Here is a 19,360-nt window from a genome sequence, read left to right on the forward strand (position 1 = left end):
AATTTTTGACAATAAATTGGGTTATTTTTAGGATTAATTTAAAAATTCAAAAACTATTACGATGGTTATTAAAAATAGTCGATCAAATTTTCTAACCGAGTTATAACTTTTTCCTATTTATAATCCAAACCACTAGTGGCAATTCGAATAACGAATAAATAAACTTCGGAATCAATCGGTATTTAAAAATAGTTTGTGATCTATTAAATGATGAAATGAGAAAATTTATTCTCAAAATATTGCCTCTTCGTAGGGTAAGCTCTGTTCTTTTTCTTTTCACACCACCACAAAATTCTCCGACTTTTGTCTCACTTTCTCGACTATTTTTCGAGTACCTTGACTTGGGAGGTTTTCCCGGACCAATGGCCAACATGCTAAAAAACCAACAATAAAGAATTCATAAAAGGAAAAATAATTATTTTTAGGATTTTCAGACGTGATAGCATCACCCGAAAACTGTGTGATCAAAATAACAAATTTCATGGTCAATTCTTTAACGTGGAATACCTCATATACTGTGTATATACATGGTATACAAATTTCTGCTGTCTCGAATCGTTCGATTATTATCGACGCGGCACCTCGCGTGCGTAAAACGGTGTATAATATACATACGTACGTAGTGCTGAAACGTTGATACACTATTATACGAACGACACCTTATTGAGTAAACGCAATTTTATCGCTGTTATTTGTGTACAGGTATTTATTGACGTGTATGAACCTCCGAATCAAATAAATGAGCCATTTTATGCCAACATGACTAAATCATCATGCCGTCATCCGATCCATGAGGTTTCTTCTTTTATATTTTGTACCATGATTTCAGCTCTAATTGTAAAATGGTCTCTCATTTTTTTCTGCCTCTCTAATCATACCAATTTCAAAAGATTTCGCATGAATATCTCAGAAATTCTGTGTCCACTATCATAACCTGAACTTGTAACTATGTACCGATATTTTGTGAAATATAAATAGCAACGTGCCAATAAAATCCAACTGCATTACATAGCAACGGTTACACATAAACCCTTGTCAGAGCGCTCCCCATTGCGTGCTTTGAGGGATTAGTAAGGAATAATAATTTTACCCTAATCTTCCTAACATGTCGATAATAAAAAAAGTCGTTAATCTACTATTTTACAATCTAGCGCATTATTTTTTGTTTCTCATTTAATTTTTTATTCTTCAAACAAACCTTGTGCAAAATTCTAACTGTCACTGACGATGAACACGTTGCATACTTACCTTGGCAATACTATAACCATACTCATGGCCTAAGTATAGGTTCTGTAACCGTACCAAACATAACGTGTGGGTACGATAGCAATACCATGTTGTCTAAAAGAACCACGGCTCTGGTATAATTTCAAAAATATTCTGTCGGCTTGAGTCTGCCATACGAGTTGCCGTTTTTAACTATATGCCACTAATCACATTGTATACGTGTTCGGTATCGATATGAAATATGCCTGGTTAACCCTAAAAGTTTTCCTCTCCGTGCATACTGGACAAACCGCGAGACTGCCATTCTTAAATATACCTGTAGCTTCTGGAGTTATCTAATTTATGGATCAAACCCGTTCATCTACCGTATGAAACACATCGTTATTGCTTACTCGGTGAATAGAAATTAAGCGATGAATTTATAATTATGAAGTGTTTCGAAGCGCGGAGAGGTCGGTGCTTTGTACTTCGGTAACGAGTACACGATAAAAAGAAAGCAAAAATTACAGTGCGTAAAAAGTCTGACGGAACTAACTTCCCGCACGAACATTTCAATCTTTTCATTCATTCATTTGTACATCACTTTTTTTCCTTTTCATTCTTTCATTGGATGTGATTTAATTTACAAATGACGGGATTTAATTTACAGCCTTCGGCAAGATCTACGGGTTAAATTCGTCTTTAAACGGAACGCGAGTGCGCCGGAATTTCAGGTCTTCGCGAATCAGTCGCCAAGAGTTATATAATAATTAAAAAATTGAACAAAACACGCATGCAAAGTACGGTAATTTCTTTAATTATTATTAACATCTTTACCTTTACCAGTGAAACAAATTTGCTACACTGTCGCTTTGTATTCTTTTCGTCGACTTTCTCATAACAAAATCATCAATTATTGTGAGTGAAGTAAAAAGTATAAAATCAAAACTGAAGTATGTTTGATTGACGGTTCCATTTTAATTAACTTTTACATGTTTCCGAGAGAGATTCAGAAATAATTATGGAATAACAAACCGAAAATTAAAAAGCAGAGTGGATTCATAAATGTACTTTACAAAACGACTCTGTACACACCGTGATAACGAGTCCAGATTTTTGGCTCACGATCTATACAAGAATTAATAGAAGAGTCGAAGGTGTACATATGTATTGAGTATACATAAATGTGTATTTTGACGTTTAATTAGCAATTTTAAGGCTGCAAACTGGTGAAGATCGATTTGACGACAAAGCTGAAGGAAAAATATCTGAATATATATTACATAGTTATATAGCTACATAGCACATAGTTACTATGTATACAGATAGGTATGTGCGCCTTCTCTCATCGCCAGTGATAAAAAACGTAGACGCAGCTCGTCGCAGTGTATCTCGGTATTATCAGACACGCGGTCCGATTTACGATTTGAATCCCGTATCCGGTCGGAGAAAAGCAGAAATAAAAGAAGAAGAATAGAAGGGAGAAGAAAAAAATGAAATAACGGGTTGGCAACGGCTGCTAAATATTCAATAAGCATGGGAATTATTCGTAGCACGTCGGTCGAGGGGACGGAAAAGAGAAAAGAGAGAGAAAAAGGGGTGGATAACGGATGAGGCGAGAGCGAGAGCTGCGAGAATTAGAGAGGGCGGAGAGGTTTGGCTATTTATCCCCTTGACTTTCTCCTCCTCTTCAGTACCGAGGCGCGTAACGAAAAACGGATAACGAAAAAGGAAGAGAAGGTGGAACGAGGAACAGGGGACGAGAAATGAAAGGCCCCCAAACCCCTCCTCCTGTCCCTCCTATAATTTGCTCCAGGGAACCAGAACGCGGCGCGCTCCTCCTTCGGGGTCCAAATTATTGTGTTTAACCGCTCTTTTATTTTTCCTCTCGCACCCGCGAAAGGCGGTACCCGACACTACGCCACTCTTTCCTTCCACCATCCACAACCTTTGCCTCGAATATTTCAATCAGTTACGCACCCTGCGTTTTGTCCTTTCGTGTACGTTTATATATGTAATACACGTACGTGAATGCATCTATTTACCATCGACGAAAACTTATGTTTGTGAATATACGTATGGCGCAGACGGAGATTTTCTTACGTAAAACATGCTTTTTCTTCATAAAACGTGACGCTATCGATCTTAATTGTCATGAATTTCATGTACAACCGGAGCAAGGATTTCTATACTTTACCAGATATGGCGACGAAATATGGCAGAAAAGAAAAGCTTTTTGTTTCAGAGAAATGGCTTGAATTTGATTCGACAGAAAAGTTTCATTCAGAACAACATTTTACTTCCTGATGTGGAATAATGTTTAATTGAATCAAAAAAAAACACTTCTTTCGCCATAATTGACGAGCAGATTTGGTTTATTCAACCTTTTTTTCTGTACTTCGACATTTCTAAAAGCGTGATTCTTTTTTTTCAAAAACATTTCTGTAACGACTGCTTCAAGGTTAAGTTAGGTTAGAAAACAATAAAATATCGTACAGTTAGGACAGAGAACCTTATCAATTTTACAGACTTGTCCCGGTAGCGTAAAAAAAAAACGCGAACACAATCGGGCAAGTCGACGTTTCGTACGTAACGTAACCCGATCAAGGTGACGACGATGGCGCTATGATTTCAAAATGAGCAAAAAAAAAAAAAAACGCCGAGTAACCTAGCTACGTTCAGACGGTGAGGCAAAAGAGCGTCATACCGCAATGGGTAGGTGTCGGTGACATAATTTCGCGGAAATGAGTATGGAGCGGTATTATATGCGGGATGGCGGATCGAAAGACGGGCAAAGAAAAGAAGGTGGGTGCTCGCGATCATCCGTATAGCCGAGAATGCAATATGTGCAGAGGATAGTACGTCCCCAAACCGTGTCTCTCTTCGCCTCCGCCTCCATAGCTGCCAATCCATATCCGAGAAGCTTACTCGAGTCTCAAGTGGAAATTCTAAATCTCAAAGCGTCGACGGCTCCGCAGGATCAGGGAAAAGCTTCCAAACTGCCGTATATCCATCCCGGGAGGGCGGCGAAGGAAGAGAAGTCTCCAAAATGAATATAACGGCCCCGGATGGTCGTCTATATTCAAATTAACCTGTGCACTTCGGATCCTGCCCCTTTGTGAAAGCAATTTTTACTTTCTCGTTTCTTTTTCTCCCCTTCTCCTTCTCTAGGTGAATTTCTTTTATTTCGGTCTCGTTCTCATGCCAACGTCAGAGTTTCGTCTTTCGTACCGTGAATTTCAATTCGATTTTAAGCTGCCTCGACTGTACATATACCGACCGAGACGAAACGATGATACAGATCCAGGGTTCTGTTGCACATGCGCGAACTTTGTCGGGTTTTCATGCAGGCTAGCCACTTCGAGCTTCGGCCGTCCAACGCGACTTTTTTTTAACTTAAACAAATCTCAAATAGTCGATGTCTTAATCCGTGAAGGTTTGCTAAACATTGATTGTCAACTGACTGCCGACTAACTACTGCTACGAGTCATCGCAAAAACGTAATTTCAACTCGCCACTTGACAAGGGAGAGTTCGACGTCTGATTTCCAATTTCGACTAAGTTGGCGATCCTGCCTTGCGGACGTAAATATTGCCTTGTTTTGCGCATGCGTAGTCGGTCACACTCGCAATCAGCCAGCTAAGTTTCACCGTTGCCTCTCGATACGTGTAACATACACGCCACTCGTTCTCGAATCGTGCCAAGCATAATTTCACTAACACACCTCCTCTGCAGCGTCACACACGAAACATTAGACTGTATTACATACACTCGTAAGCTCGTCCAAGATTTTCATTCGGCCGAGAACTTCTGTGTCTTTCCTTAATTTTCCTGTTTTTTCGGTTGTTTTCTCTTCCGTTTTTTTTTTTTTTTTTTTTTTGTTTTAGCGTTTTATCCAATTAAAGATCCCGCTGTCTTATTTGCATATTATTAGCTTGTTTACATATTTATTCAATGCCTACGACTCCCGGAGGGATAATTCGCCTTAATCCGGAAAAGAGACGCGCGAGTTGCGCCAGCCCTCTCCTTACCACCCTGATCCCGTCTTTTTATTTAGAATTAAGCCCCATTGGCTTTTCCCGGTGAAGTTGGCCAAGTGTTGGCTGAGAAGATGAAATGACGTTACCTTTCGCCCGACCCAACCACCATCGCCATGGTTACGTTTGCATTCGCTACCCCGCACACCTCTATATACCTTGCTTTCTTTCCGTTCTTTGCCCTTTCTTATTCTTATACAGGCGCGTACATATGTACTTCTTTATTTCACCGAAATAGAAGGAAAGAGGTTCCTAATTTTCTGGCATTTTCAAGGCTATTCGAATATTTTACCTCTGACATTAAATTCGCCAAAAGCATCCTTCCAATGGAAATTGTAATTTCTATACACAACACAGAGTCTTGAGCTACGAATTTCTTTCCAGATGTCAATCGTCATTCTCAAAATCATACCTTTCTTCTTCTACGTATCTTTATCCTAATTTCATATTTGCAGTATCTAACGAAATACTGCCAGATTTCTGATTAGAAAAAAATGATGATTTTTTCTCTGCACTAAACCTTTACAAGCCTACAAGACTTCAACACTATAGCCCGTATCTTTTGATCTGAAAACGATGTAAATGTTCTTCAGAGTAGAATAAAATTGTTTCACGTCCTCCTAATTATTAGTGTCTAATACGCATGCATTCAACGAGTCTCCAACTTTCTGTATTCGAAGTATCCGAATTCTTTACAGCTGACTTTCCTTGTAGGTATAATATCACAGGTATGTGTACACCTGCAATGGCGTTTCGCGTTATTAAACGTTAGAATTTATTTTCGTCGAGATTCAAATCACGCGTCAAAAATCAATAATCAATTCCCCGGTAAAATCGACCAAAGTGGATAACAAACAATTATTTTACGGTCAGTATTTTGTCACAGCGTTTTTCCCAAGTTTCACTCGTCCCATACGATCTTGAGCTCGTAAGATTCTTTAAACAGAAACGCGGATCGTGATACTATATATATGGTTATGTATACAGACCCGAGCGAAACGTGCTTGGAAGTTTTGAGTGGTACTCGATTAAAATATATATGTAGACACGACGACGACGTCGTCGACGAAAAGGCCAAACTGTACGCGACAGATCATCGTTCGTCCGTCTCGATGTCTCGCGGTTAGACCCCAATATTTTCAACAGTATATTTGTATACCTATCTAAAACCCACCTCGTTATACACATTTGCTTATTTAAATATATTACAACCATGTGTATACGTATATATTTTTTTCTCTCGTGGCTCGATTGTTTACCAAGGAATTTTCAATACCAAAATAAAAGACATGTAGCAGGTAAGCCGTGAGAAAAATAATTGAAATTTTTTAACGAGTATAGAATAAAATCCGTCTTGCAACGTGTGTCGCAGGTGTGTAAAAATTTGTAGACATATCTCACCTGTTTGTGCATTTCGACGTTCAATCCGTAGGACATCTCGTAGTACTGTAAATTAAGAATAATAATATTAGCATTGTATTAATCTGGTGAGCAGAAGTGGAGAAAAGATCGTACAGACAAACACTCGTGAAAAGTCTCAAGCTAGCGTGTAACTGTGTGTGTATAAATGTATAACGTATGTATTCATCGTGCAATCTCATTCGGAGGGCAACGAATATTTGCATGCACCGCGCGCATATTATTACATATGGCATGCTGGGTTAGCCAGAGTGATGGGGGAGACATTGGTGTCATAAGTCTCATTAATAATCCACAGTAGCCTCTCGTTAATTTTTCGCTGTTAATGTTGAAAAGTAATCGTTGAGCGGGTTGATTACTTGAAAATCGGTAGTTTTCATTAATCTTATCGCGACGCAGCAAATTGAATTCTTATCAAATTATTCCGTCAATGAACTGCGAAAATCTATTTAAAAATACAGAAACGATGTTTTATAAAGTCGCTGAAGCGCCTTATTTCACGTTCTCACCGTTAATATTTGTTTTTACAATATTGCATCGGCTATTATTATGATCAACAAATGGCGACGTTGAATTGACAACTGGAGAAGAAAAGACTTCGGTTAGTTTGTAGAAATTATTATTCAGAACAAAATGAGTTATCGTAGAGTGAAGTCGATCTTTGACCATTTTTGAAGCGATTTGAAACGAATCATCCTTATCTTAATTTGAAAAAGATCTTGGCAGTTGATGAATACAATAATTTTGTAACACTCAATGTACATAAGACTATATCGTAACGAGAAATAATAAAAAGTATCAATTTTTGAGCAACCAACCTTATTTTGCCCAACAGAAACCCTCGTAACATATGCGGGGACCCCCAGAGCGACACGATTTCAAGAGATTACCGCCACGTGACGACTGCGCGTTATAGATAGATTTCTAGACGGTTAAACCACCATGCCTTTCGAAATCATATTACGATAACAATGCCAGCAATTACAGCCAGAGAGACTCGGACGTGCCAGAGTCCTGAAAATCATCGACTTTAATAGCCGACCCGATTACGCGTATGCATTTGTAATCGACCGCACAAAACACGTACGATAAGTGATACTAAACTGTAATTACCAAACAATACCGGGTCCCTCTGAATATCTTATTTCCGTTTCAATGCTTCGATACACAATAAACCATCTCTCAAGCATCGAAAGTGAATTCGTTCAACTACAAGATTGGGCTCTCTTGATCTCCTCGACCCTGCATCGGGATTCAATTTCTTACGTATTAGCCGTCGTGGTAATTCCGCCGATCGGCGTGTAACCCCGAGTTACACATACACGAAGGTAATATATACGAAAACACGCGCATGTGTATGACGTATATACTGGGTTGCATCTCCGCAGGGAGAGTAATTTCTATCGATGCCAATTTTACCGGGTGAACGGACGGAGGCAATCTAGAGACAGCCGCAGGCGGCTTCGGTTACGCGATTAACGTCCGTCTGGCATTGCTCGTCCAGCTCGTCCGTACGTGTGCGCATTATACCTGTGTATACGCGTTCATGCACGGGTCGACGAACAACGGCGTAACAACCGACGAAGAGAATGGTGATATTTAAATTGGAAACGTATGGCAGGCAGAATATCCGCCCTGCGAGCCGCGTCGCGAGGCGACGGAACGTGCAGGTGGATTCGAAATACGTGACGAAATTTCGACGCAGGTTTTCTTCTCGATCGATGGCAGCAGCCACGCTGCAAGTTCAACGTGTCGGCTGACAGGATTGGTGCGTATTATAATACTCGGCGAGAAAAAAATGGATTCACCTAGCCGGCAATAATACAGTCTTGGAGAATTTCTTTAAACTTTTTTCACATTTTGTGATTGAACCAAAAAATGAATAACAAATACGATAACGTCGAGCAAATTGGATCTGCCAATTTCCGTTTGTCAGCCGGCGAAAAATATATTTCCATACACACTTCGGCAGTGTTTCGTGTTTCCGCTTATCCTGCGGATAAAAATTTTTTCCAATTTCAATTCCGAGAAAACTGTGGATCCTCTATTTAATCGAACGATTTGTGTTGTTGTGTCAACACTTTTGCCCTGCCAATCCGACATTTTGAAGTTGATAGCGTTGGTCGATTGGGAACGACGAAGCGACGAGTCAGCTTTTGGTGCGGTACCAAATCGGAAAGAGGCGAGAGGAAGAAGAAAGGAATGAGAAAACGAGAAAGAAAATAAGATACACAAACGCAACCGAATAAGGTGAAATAAAAATACGACAGACCGGTTTCTCCGCTCTGCAGCTGGGAACATAGGTACCTACATCGTGTGTAACAAGCCAGGGCTATCAAGCGCTTAACTAATTCCACGGTCAGAGGTTCTCAGCTTTAAACCGTTCTGTGACAATGTAATTGGACACGAATCCATTTTATGCGCCGGGAGAAATTATTAGTTAGGTCTTTTACAAGAGTTTCATGTAGTAATTATACGAAATGAAATGTCGAGTGTGGAAGAGGTCGGAATTTTGATAAGCGTACCTGTCAGAACGAGAGGCGAGTGATCGACGTGCATGGATTTTAAATTGCAGTAGGTTCAATTGAACCAATCAAAGAGCTCTTATTCTAGTACATTTTTCGTTTCTGCGGTGAGGAATTTTTTAACGCCACTTCATTTGTGAAATTTCATTTTTACCGATGACCATGCAAGAATGGACGATAAGTCTTCGAAGCAAAAGAGCTGGTAATCCCTGGCAAATCACAAATTAGAAAAGTTATCAATCGAGGATGCAGAAATAAAAATGAATAGAAACCATTTGCTCTTTTTACACCATAATAAACATACAATAATAATTTCGACTCCATACACCCGCATAAAATTATATATATTCACGCCAATAGTGAATCTTCACTCGCGTTCTCTCACAAAAAACCTAGACCAGCAACCGAAAAGAATCTAACCTTCTAAGCTCCGTTAGGGAGTTAAAAAAAAGTAAATACGGAACAAAAAGGGCACTCGGAACGCCGATGACTTTTCACGATAGCCGTATACCTCCTACCATGTTAAGTGAACCACAATTTCCTTCGCCCCGATAGCACGATCCACGATATATAAAATCCTATAGCGTACGCGCAGGATACGCTGTCGAATATGATACACGGTGACGAAATGATACGGCACGGATAAAAAGCATACGAATAACCTCGCACACCTCTAGGCGCGCGAATGGCGCACACTTCGTTAAACATTGCGCCACTAACGTATCCCGTGTATATACCCGCCGTTAGAAGAGCATACAGTCGTGGAATCAAATGACCGCGTCACATACGCGGTGCCGTTTTACGCGCGTTGCAGTTTCGCAGCTAGGGCGATCATTCCGGTACGTAGTTATATCCATTTGCGAGAGTCTGTCGGAGGCAGCTTTCACGTTGCATACGGATATAACCCAGCGTGTCGCGGTGTGCGCGAGGAGGAAATATCGTACCGATCCGAGGATCTCCCGCGGCTCGAGGAGCGTGAGTTTTCCCCTCTAGGGATTCGAGAGGCCTTGCAGCATCCGATTTTACGACCGGGGTTTACGCAGCTCTACAGCCATACCGACCGAGCGTTTAGGGTCGGTTGTAGCCTGTGCGTACACGAGCAGGCGTCGCTACGTTGTTCCGCGTTCCTCGTCTCCACTTTTCCGGCTTTCAACTGCGCACCTCCACCTCTATCGTCGTGCCGCAGTAAACAGATTTTATTACTTAACGACCATAACGCGACAGCGTGCGTCGGTACGCTCTACGTGCCTGCCTGCCTCTACTCCGAGGAGAAGGAGGCAGCAACGTGTAACGCCGGTTTTACTACTCATGCACACGTCGAAGATGTGTAAAATGCCCTGGCGAACCTCTTCTTGGCTCCGGTGCACTTTGCACGCGAGACGCCTCGCTCAGGTGGCGCCATCTGTCGCAGCGTAACAGGTACGATGTGCGCCAGAAATCTCTCTCGCGTAAATAAACCGACGAAAATTACAATCAAGCGTTTAACGATCAACTTGGTGACGATTGCTTGGATTAAAATCCAAAGAATTTTATTTCAAAAGTAATAATCTTTTTCAAAAATTAGTATACCCATCTGAAAATTTTCATACATGATCACAGACGTGTTTTTTAAAAATATCCTCTTTAACTAAAGAAATAAAGCACGTTTTGCCAATTGATTAATGTGGCACTCCCCTATAAATCCTTATAATCTTATTTCGCAAAATTAGTTCAACACCGTAGGGATACAATCCCGATACGTTAATCCACCCACCCTGCTAACTTTTGTTTACTTAGCTAGATAGATGCTGCGTTAGGTTGTTCCCTCCGGGGACACGGAGGGTTCTTTAAGGAAAATAAGCGCGTACACTGTGGCATGCTAATTCGAGTAAACCATCTTGTCTTGGTACGGTATTTGTACGAGAAAAGAATCTAAGCCTGTTTGACTTCAAAGTTGGAAAAAAAAAAAACAGATTCGGTAATTGAGTAATAAATTTCTATACGAACGATAAAGAGGAAAAAAAAAATTAGTGACGCAAATGACACTTGAAGCATTGCGAAACGTATTTCAATTTGTCTGTGCAAAATTTCTAGTAATTATTCATACTCGTGGTTTCAATTTGCTATTATACCGTAATAGTAAAGAAATACCTGCCTAAAGCTACGACTTTGCGAATGAAAAGATCGAGAAAAATGATACTTACGAAACTTCGTCTTGTACAATATATTGCTTCGTAGAGAGACGTAACCGATTTGAGTAGCCAAAAACGGTTCATTGTCTTTTCAACACGGTACAATATCCGAGGTAGGTGTAGGAGCGAAACGCGAAGCGACGCGACGCGCGATTGTGAAGGACTACAAGAGGGGCGCGAGCGAGGGAGTGACGGATGGTAATAATTAACACTGAATATTTAATATGAAACGACCGAGAGAAACTGGCTCATTAATCAAGCAAGAACCAAATAAATTATGTAGAAGCGCTGGCTATTAAGAGTTCTAAACATTACCGGCACTTGAAGGATATATAATACTCTTGCCCAAGATCTTGTACCGATCCCCCGCATCTTCTCCTCTCTCTCCATTCGTCGCTCCGTTTCGCTTGGCTTCTTAGCTTGTCCTCGTCCTCTTCCTCCTCTGTTTGACTCTCGCCTCCTCAAAGTAATTGGCTTTTAATTAATGGACTCCCCTCGCCGCTGCGGCCATCAAGACGGACTGTTAATCATCCGTTCGAAAATGGCCTCCGTCAAGATCTTACTTCTCCGTCCAAGATGGTAACCCACCCCATGAACTTGAGCTATTTCCAAGTTCTAGATAGAGCGAGGGAAGAGAGAGAAACGGGCGGTTTCTTTACAATCGTTGTGGGACAGCGTGTTCTCTACGGATAACCATGAGGCAATTTGGCTGTGACTCTTATACCCTGTCAGTCTTGATTTGAAAAAATTGATGGAGGATGACTTGGGTATAGAAAAAAACATGATGAATTCCATTTACCGCCTGGGTTAACCGTACTTGACAAACTCTATTGGCTCAAAGAGTAACAGAATAAAATGGACAGTTGAAGACGGAGAAAAACGTGGAAAAGTTTAACGTCAAATACGAAGCGGACGAAGGAACTCGGCACTCGTATAAATTTCATCTCGTAACAGTATGTACTGGAATTACTGTAAACATGTGAGCAATAATCCAATTGTATCACAACTATACAGAATACAAACCAGAGTGGTCGGAAGATTATTTGATAAAAAGTTTTAGACCTGAAAGAAATTGGAGAAGAATTATGAGAGAAAGAGAGACAGCTAGAGAGAGAGGTGCTCGATTTTCTCTTTCAATTAAACAACGCAGCTAAGAACGCCGCGACGCTGCTCTGCGAGTTAAACAACCTTCTCCATCGAACGACTCCAATCAAGATCGTTATCTGATCTCGTAATCCAACCCGTAAAAGTAATGGATTCATCGTCGTTTTGATCGGAATAAAGACGAAGAAAAACAGAGAGAGAGAGAGAGGGAGAGAGAGAATGCGAGACACGAGAAACCGACGACGCTGAGAGGAGAAAAGATCTTATCGCGTTGGTATGTAACAACGAGTAGCTACAACCGGTATACATATAATATACGCTGACATCCCCGTTAACTGTTGAGGTTGGAAGATTTTCTCGCGGAAGAAGCAATCGTGATATGAATCACAATCAACCCCGCATCCTCCCACCGGATATATTTGACTGGGCGGTAAAAGACGCTGGAAATCGAGGGGTTAACCACTCCTTATCAGTTTCTGTATAGGTACACGAAATTTCAACACTGTTCGATTTCAAAGATTTCATATGATTTCAGACATTTTTATAAATCCGAAGGATATCTCATAGATATTCCAGGAATATCACGTTATTTCAGAGATTTCAGATTTCACAGTATTACGGAATACTTCGTGTGATTTCAAGAATTTTATAAATTTCAGATGATTTTATACGATTCTAGGGATTTCACGAGTGATGCACATGAAATATTGAATTGAACCGCGTAAATTTTAATTGAGAAAACTCAAGTTCTTATTTTACAAGTATAATCTTAAACTCGTCATTTACATGACTTGCAAGGAATCTATGGTAAAAAAGGCAACTGTCCAAAAAATGTGAGCGCTTTCTAATTATTAATGAATAGCATCAGGTATAGGTATTTTTTTGTTAGCGATCAAAATTGATCAAATATTGGCCTTGTCACAACCAAAAATTATGGCGTATTGCCATTTCATCCGCATCGGTAGTTTGCAAACAAGATATTATGATGCCTCAGTTAACTGTAAAGCAATTAATTATACATTATAGCAGGGATCCGCAACTTCATGATCAAAGAAGATATTGTTGACAGACGTGACTGTAAGTTTTGCAACTGAAAACTGATTTTAATTGACAATTTTCACAAAATGTCATGAAATGTCACTTCAAGCAACTTTTTCAGTAAAATGTGTGAATCGACAGCGCACCTTATTCGAATCAAGTCAAGTGAAGCTGAAGCCAGCAGCTGTTTTCATCAAAATTTTGCTGATACTCAGAGAGAATTAATGCTCTCGAAGAATCTTGGGCGTTAGCATTACCGAATTATCTCCCATTTGCAATAATTTTTCTGATCAATTTCCGCTTTCGGTATTATCAACTACACGCAGGAACCGTGCGAGGAAAACATCCTCAACTAGCCGCGACTCCCCGGGTTTTCGGCCAACGTGCCTGGTCTAGAGAATAGTCGGAAATATATGGTGTCGCCAATCGTAAAGCAATTCGGGTTTCAACTCGTTCGTGAAGAATACCGAGAGGAGGGGATCCGGAACTCGGGGCACACGGTCTACCGTTCAAAGTTGCGGAAACTGCTTAAACTTTGGCAAGATTCAAAAACACAGCAGCGTCCCACCGCCGTTTCGCTCTTCTTATACGCCCCTTCAGGACGGATACTTGGGGTCGCGGCGACCGTTTCCTCTTCTTCTTCAACGAGTCGTAAAATCTTAGACAGAGAGACGCAATTATTTGAAAGCCTCGTAAAAGGTTAATGTTGCGGCAGCAGTGTCTGCGAATCGCTGTTCCATAGTATACGCTTTATATAGCGTCACCCAGCCTAGCCTAGATCTCGAAAACAAGCAGTTTCCTCGCCGGTATATAACACAGCCATAACGACGATTGAACCCGTTTGCGAAAGACGCAAGAGGAAAAGAAGGTGCTCGACGACGAATGGAGGAAGAACCGAGACGACTTTCAGTCGAGTAATGATCCGGACCGAGTCTTTGTGAGCTAAACGGATACGGTCAGGAGAGCCCCTCATCCGTTTAGATGTTTGCAGGCGAGCTGATACAGGAATCCGTTGTTTTTTTTTCATTTTCTTTCGTTTTGGTTCTTTTACACTGCCGGGTATTTGGTACGTAAACTGTACACACTTTTAAAGATCTGCTCGTACACCGCGATGCTTGAGAGGGTATCATCTACTTCCCGTCTGCCCCTACTATAACCTTGCCATTTTATAGCTACGTTCGGTATCGACTATCCAGTGTACAAGATATGCACAGGCTTATCTCTGGAAGTTTAAATTTTTACAATCGAGAAACGGCGCGGGGGAAATACACATTTTCCTCGCCGCATCATTGACGATCTATTTCTTCGGCGTACTTGAAACAGTGGATATACCGATACTCTCGGGCTACAAAAATAAGCCCGTTTGCGTGTGTATATTACAAGACATTTTTTACCAACTGTTCCAATTTTCGCGTTTAATAGACTTGTTCGACAATGCCAAAGAAAAAAACCATTGGCAGATCTATCGGGAAACAATAAACAATAACAACAGATATCGTCAATATGAATTAACAAATTTTAGTTTATTTTTTAGTTCAACATCCACTGCTATTTGTTTGCGAAAAAACTTATGTTTCAGTGTCTGTAAGTTGTACTGATAATTGATAGAATTCGTTATTAATACTTTAGTCATTTATTCAATTAAAAATAGCCTGTACCCATCACCAATAAAATTACATATGTACTTCAAACTAGAATGCGGTGTAATTTCAAGACAATAAATCATAAAAATACAATTCGATTACTTCGACTACTGAATCTTTAGTCACTAGCAAAAAAATACTAGATTACTTCTATAAAATACCAATGTTCGTGCCCTCATTTTTTTTTTTTTTTTTTTTTATACGATCCCGTAAAACTTTGATAACTGATGTAGTTAATTTTTCTATTGTATATTTGTGACATTAACGAACATCAGCTGAGTAATTAAATTGCCAATTTTATTTTTAAAAGACAAGTAGTGAAACGCTATTTCAAAACGGTTAGGTTTATGAATTCGAACAAAATTACAGTATCGTTTTCTGAATCAGCATTGTAATGAAAAATGCAAAATATATTCGAGAGATTTAGGTACGGAAAAAATTTGTTATCTGAGAAATGTCCCTAGTATATTTAATTGTAAGTCTAGATACTGGAAACGTATTTGAAAATCAAATTAAATTTTTTCAACCGTTTAAATTTATCGGATCGATTGTTATACTTTATACCGTTTATATAAAAAAAAAAAAAAATAATAAAGATCCACAAAGCCCCAGTTATCGAATTGTGCAACAATATAATCGAGGTAGATATTGAAATCCACTCGCGCTAAACTCACCATAACGTAGTGGCGCTGCATCTCCGTCTTCTCCTGGGCGAGTTTCTCCAGCTCCAATTTAATACTGGACAGAACAAGCAGGAAATTGCACGTGTAAGCTGGACATTAGTATACTGCAGGCGACATTCAAAAGCTATATATATATATTTGTAGTACATATGTATATAGCGAGAGAACAACGCCCAACTAAAAAACAAAGTCATTTGTATGATATATCTGTGCAGTAGAAGCCCTGTAAGCTTCAGGGTTTTCTGAAAAAAAATTCTTCGAAACCTGACAAAAAGAATTAATACTTTCGTTATGTATCCTTACCCCGAAGGTCGGACAATCGGGCACTTAAAGAGCGGACACTTACAGAGATCCTACTGCACATAGACGGAGACAAAATGCTCAATCCAATCACTCGAAATGATCAACTGAAAATTAGATACACGCTGCAGTTATTGTTTCGTAACGATTGATTATAGGTAGGCGTTGTCATCGCATTTATTTTTCATAATTCCTCCTCTCCTTTTCCTCTCCCTCAACTTATCCGCTCTCTATCTTTTTACGAGCTTTGGAAAGGACAGGGGACACAGGAGCTGTACGGATAGTAGCGCCTACACGACCAAGAGAACAACGTGAATCGCAACGGGTCACTTCTATAAATCATGCGGTAGCGCCACACGTGTATAAAATAAGTTGGCGGAACTCTGGAGATAAAAAGTGGAGGGAAAAAAGATGAGAAGAAACAAATCAAAAGCGCGTAGAAAAAAGATTAGAGATGAAGAATTCTACGCGTTAAATCACTTGGTCGTTGGCGCTTTTGTCGGGTCGCGGTACAATTTAGCTTCGTATGGTATAATAACACGGGAGAGGACAGCCAAGCGGTTAAACACACGATTAGTGCAGCCACGATGCGAGAACAAATATTATCACGGCCGGTGTTAGTGCCCGGTATTAAATACGGGCCGTATGTCGTAGCGAGTGCAGTTACGCCTTTCACGTATGCGGCAATAATACGTAGTTAGAGGCTACGAGCTTAATACATTATCCTCAGGCGAGGGGTTAACCGCTGCGTCGATTGACCTTACACTTGACTTCTTGACTGCGAGAAACTTAAAAAGACATGACTCTGAATGACTCGACTAACTTCACTGACAATGACTGTCAAGCGACTTCGAGTTGCTTCGCTGACTTCGGATGACTTCATGTGAATTTGAGCAACGTGCACACCGGACTTCACGAGTGGTTAACCGCTCGCCCTTGGATATGTAAAAGAATACGATTGCGCACTATTGCGAGCACTCGCTTTTATTCACGTCGAGACAAATCTTCGTCGCTTCGTTGAATTATTTTTTTCAAATTGCGTCTCCGTGGTAATTATTGAAGAAAAACTTTTCTGTTTGTTCACGGTTGAGAACGCAGTTACATGTACGTGAGATGACACACTTGAATGGGTAAAGTGATAACTGGACTCTATGAGATGGTAAGTCTCCGTGACCGGAAAGAACCAACGATAAATGTTCGAATAAACTAAAGAATCCACTCGGTATTTATTTTTGTGGACAACGTATCTTGCAGAAAGTTCCGGAAGCGTGTTTCGCCACGTTACCACAAGTACTCACTCGAAAAGACGGAGTCACGCGGCACGAATAAGTGTAATGTGTTTCCTTGAGTATGTTGCGTTGCAGGAGTGTATGTGCGTGTCTTTTTCGAGGCGGCTTACCATAACGTAATGCCTCTGAATTTCAATTTTCTCACTGGCCAATTTCTCGCACTCCAACTTTAGGCTGTTTGGGGAGAAAATGTTGGATTAATTCGTTTTTTGTTTTTTTATGTTTTTCTACAGTGTTTACTTTTTCCTGTACGTGCATATTGCATATAATTCCACTTCATTTTAGTTTCTGTTAATCAAGTCATTATTTTTTTATTTTGCTAACGGTATAAAGCCTTAAGAAGATGCCCTGATCGATTTCGACGTTGAGATATAAATCTCCAAATATCAAAGTCCATGTACCTCAAACGCGAAAAATCGCCAATACATCCAATACATTTTCGTTAGATGCAGAAATGGAGAAATGGCATGGATTCTACGAAATCGAAATAGTAAATTCGTGGATTTCGTGTCATTTCTTTAATTCTGCGTCAATTGAAAATGCGTCAAATTGGTTTTGTTCAGTATTGTGTATAGAACGGTGCTGTTAAGCCCTTTTTTGCGTTCGAGACACGTAGACTTGAATATTTGGTGATATATACGTCAATGTCAAAATCTGCCAAGGCACCTCCTTAACTTTTTGTGCTGGTCTTTCCACTTCTTTTGTTATTCGCAGCTGTTTATTTAAATCGAATTTTTCTTTGTTTTTAGGAAATACTTGATGTAAAACGAGACTGTCGTATGATTTTCTCGATCACCGGTGCCTCTTTCTCAGGTTAACGATAAGTGTAAAATGTTTTTTCACAATATTTTACAATGACTTTCCTACGATGTAAACATTCGACGTAAACATTTTATATAAAACGTAAAACTACGACGAGTTTCTACATTCGCGTTAATGTAACCCTTAAACAGCCGTTGAAGATATATAATATTATACAACATATACAAAAAAAAATTTCTACATCCAGTGTAACGATGTCATTTTACACCATTGAAAGTGTGAGTATATTCGAAGTAGGAAGATGTATGAAAAATTTAATTCTGCTTATTGTCATCACAATTTTTGGATGACAAAAAGTTGGCTTTGCTAAAATTCTGACTCCCCATTTCTTTCTTCCATTGGTTCTGAGAAATAAATTTTCGTGAACTAAAAGAGTTCGACCAGGATTACAAATAAAAAAGTTTCGCCGTGCAAAGGTAATGTACTAAAAATTCTTCCATTATTGTATATTCTTACAACAGTATTGCGAGGGATCGACTAAAGGAAGGTGAATTATCAAAAAATAAAAAGATTACACGTCCAACTAATCGTAAATGACAACTACTACCTAACTAATTTTCATAAACAAGATCTACAATTTGAATGTTCTTCATTAACAGGCCGGCGCAACAAACTTTTTAAATAACATCGAATTTATTTTTGGTATCCGTACGCTGTGCCGATGCGTGTAATGAAATATTATATATAACGTACACAGAACAGAGCAAAATTTGTTGCGGTACAACTGTGACACAAAGGGAAAAAAGAAGGGGATGGACGGTAAGAAGAATTCATTCATCACTGGAGGTACCCAGTGGAGAGAGAGCGAGAGAGAGAGAGAGCGAGAAAGAGTTTTGTTGTGTATCAAAAGATCTATCTCACGTCCATAGGCAAGAGTATTCCAGACAGGAAGCGGTACGAATCCTTTGAGAAAGTGGTCACAAGTGGCACATTATTTGCCGGCATAAATACCTAGGCACTCGGTAATCATTATTATTCTACGCGTTAATTATGGCATCTTATTTATAGCGGCGAGTATCAAATAAATTCTTAACAAAGGTACGTACACTTTATGCAATGTTATACATTACACGGAAAGGTGTCGTTGCAAAAGAGGACCTGTCTCGATTTTTTGGAGCAAGTT

At 39.9% G+C, this 19,360-nt stretch overlaps 1 protein-coding gene across 8 annotated transcripts in view; it reads right to left on the minus strand.

Moving 5' to 3' along the window:
* The window catches only part of LOC124307333 (protein groucho-like), a 133,438-nt gene that overhangs the window by 43,890 nt on the left and 70,188 nt on the right, over positions 1 to 19,360 (minus strand). For 4 of the 8 annotated variants that reach the window (XM_046768895.1, XM_046768893.1, XM_046768896.1 and 1 more), the window contains exons 3-4: positions 15,818 to 15,881; positions 6,645 to 6,689 (exon numbers count right to left, since the gene is read on the minus strand). In XM_046768895.1, coding sequence (XP_046624851.1) covers positions 6,645 to 6,689; positions 15,818 to 15,881 — 109 coding nt within the window. Of the gene's footprint in view, positions 1 to 6,644; positions 6,690 to 15,817; positions 15,882 to 17,525; positions 17,590 to 19,360 lie in introns of all 8 variants that reach the window. The other 4 variants (XM_046768894.1, XM_046768892.1, XM_046768897.1 and 1 more) reach the window with 2 other exon arrangements.

Source organism: Neodiprion virginianus, chromosome 6 (assembly GCF_021901495.1).
Source record: "Neodiprion virginianus isolate iyNeoVirg1 chromosome 6, iyNeoVirg1.1, whole genome shotgun sequence".
NCBI classification, from domain to species: domain Eukaryota; kingdom Metazoa; phylum Arthropoda; class Insecta; order Hymenoptera; family Diprionidae; genus Neodiprion; species Neodiprion virginianus.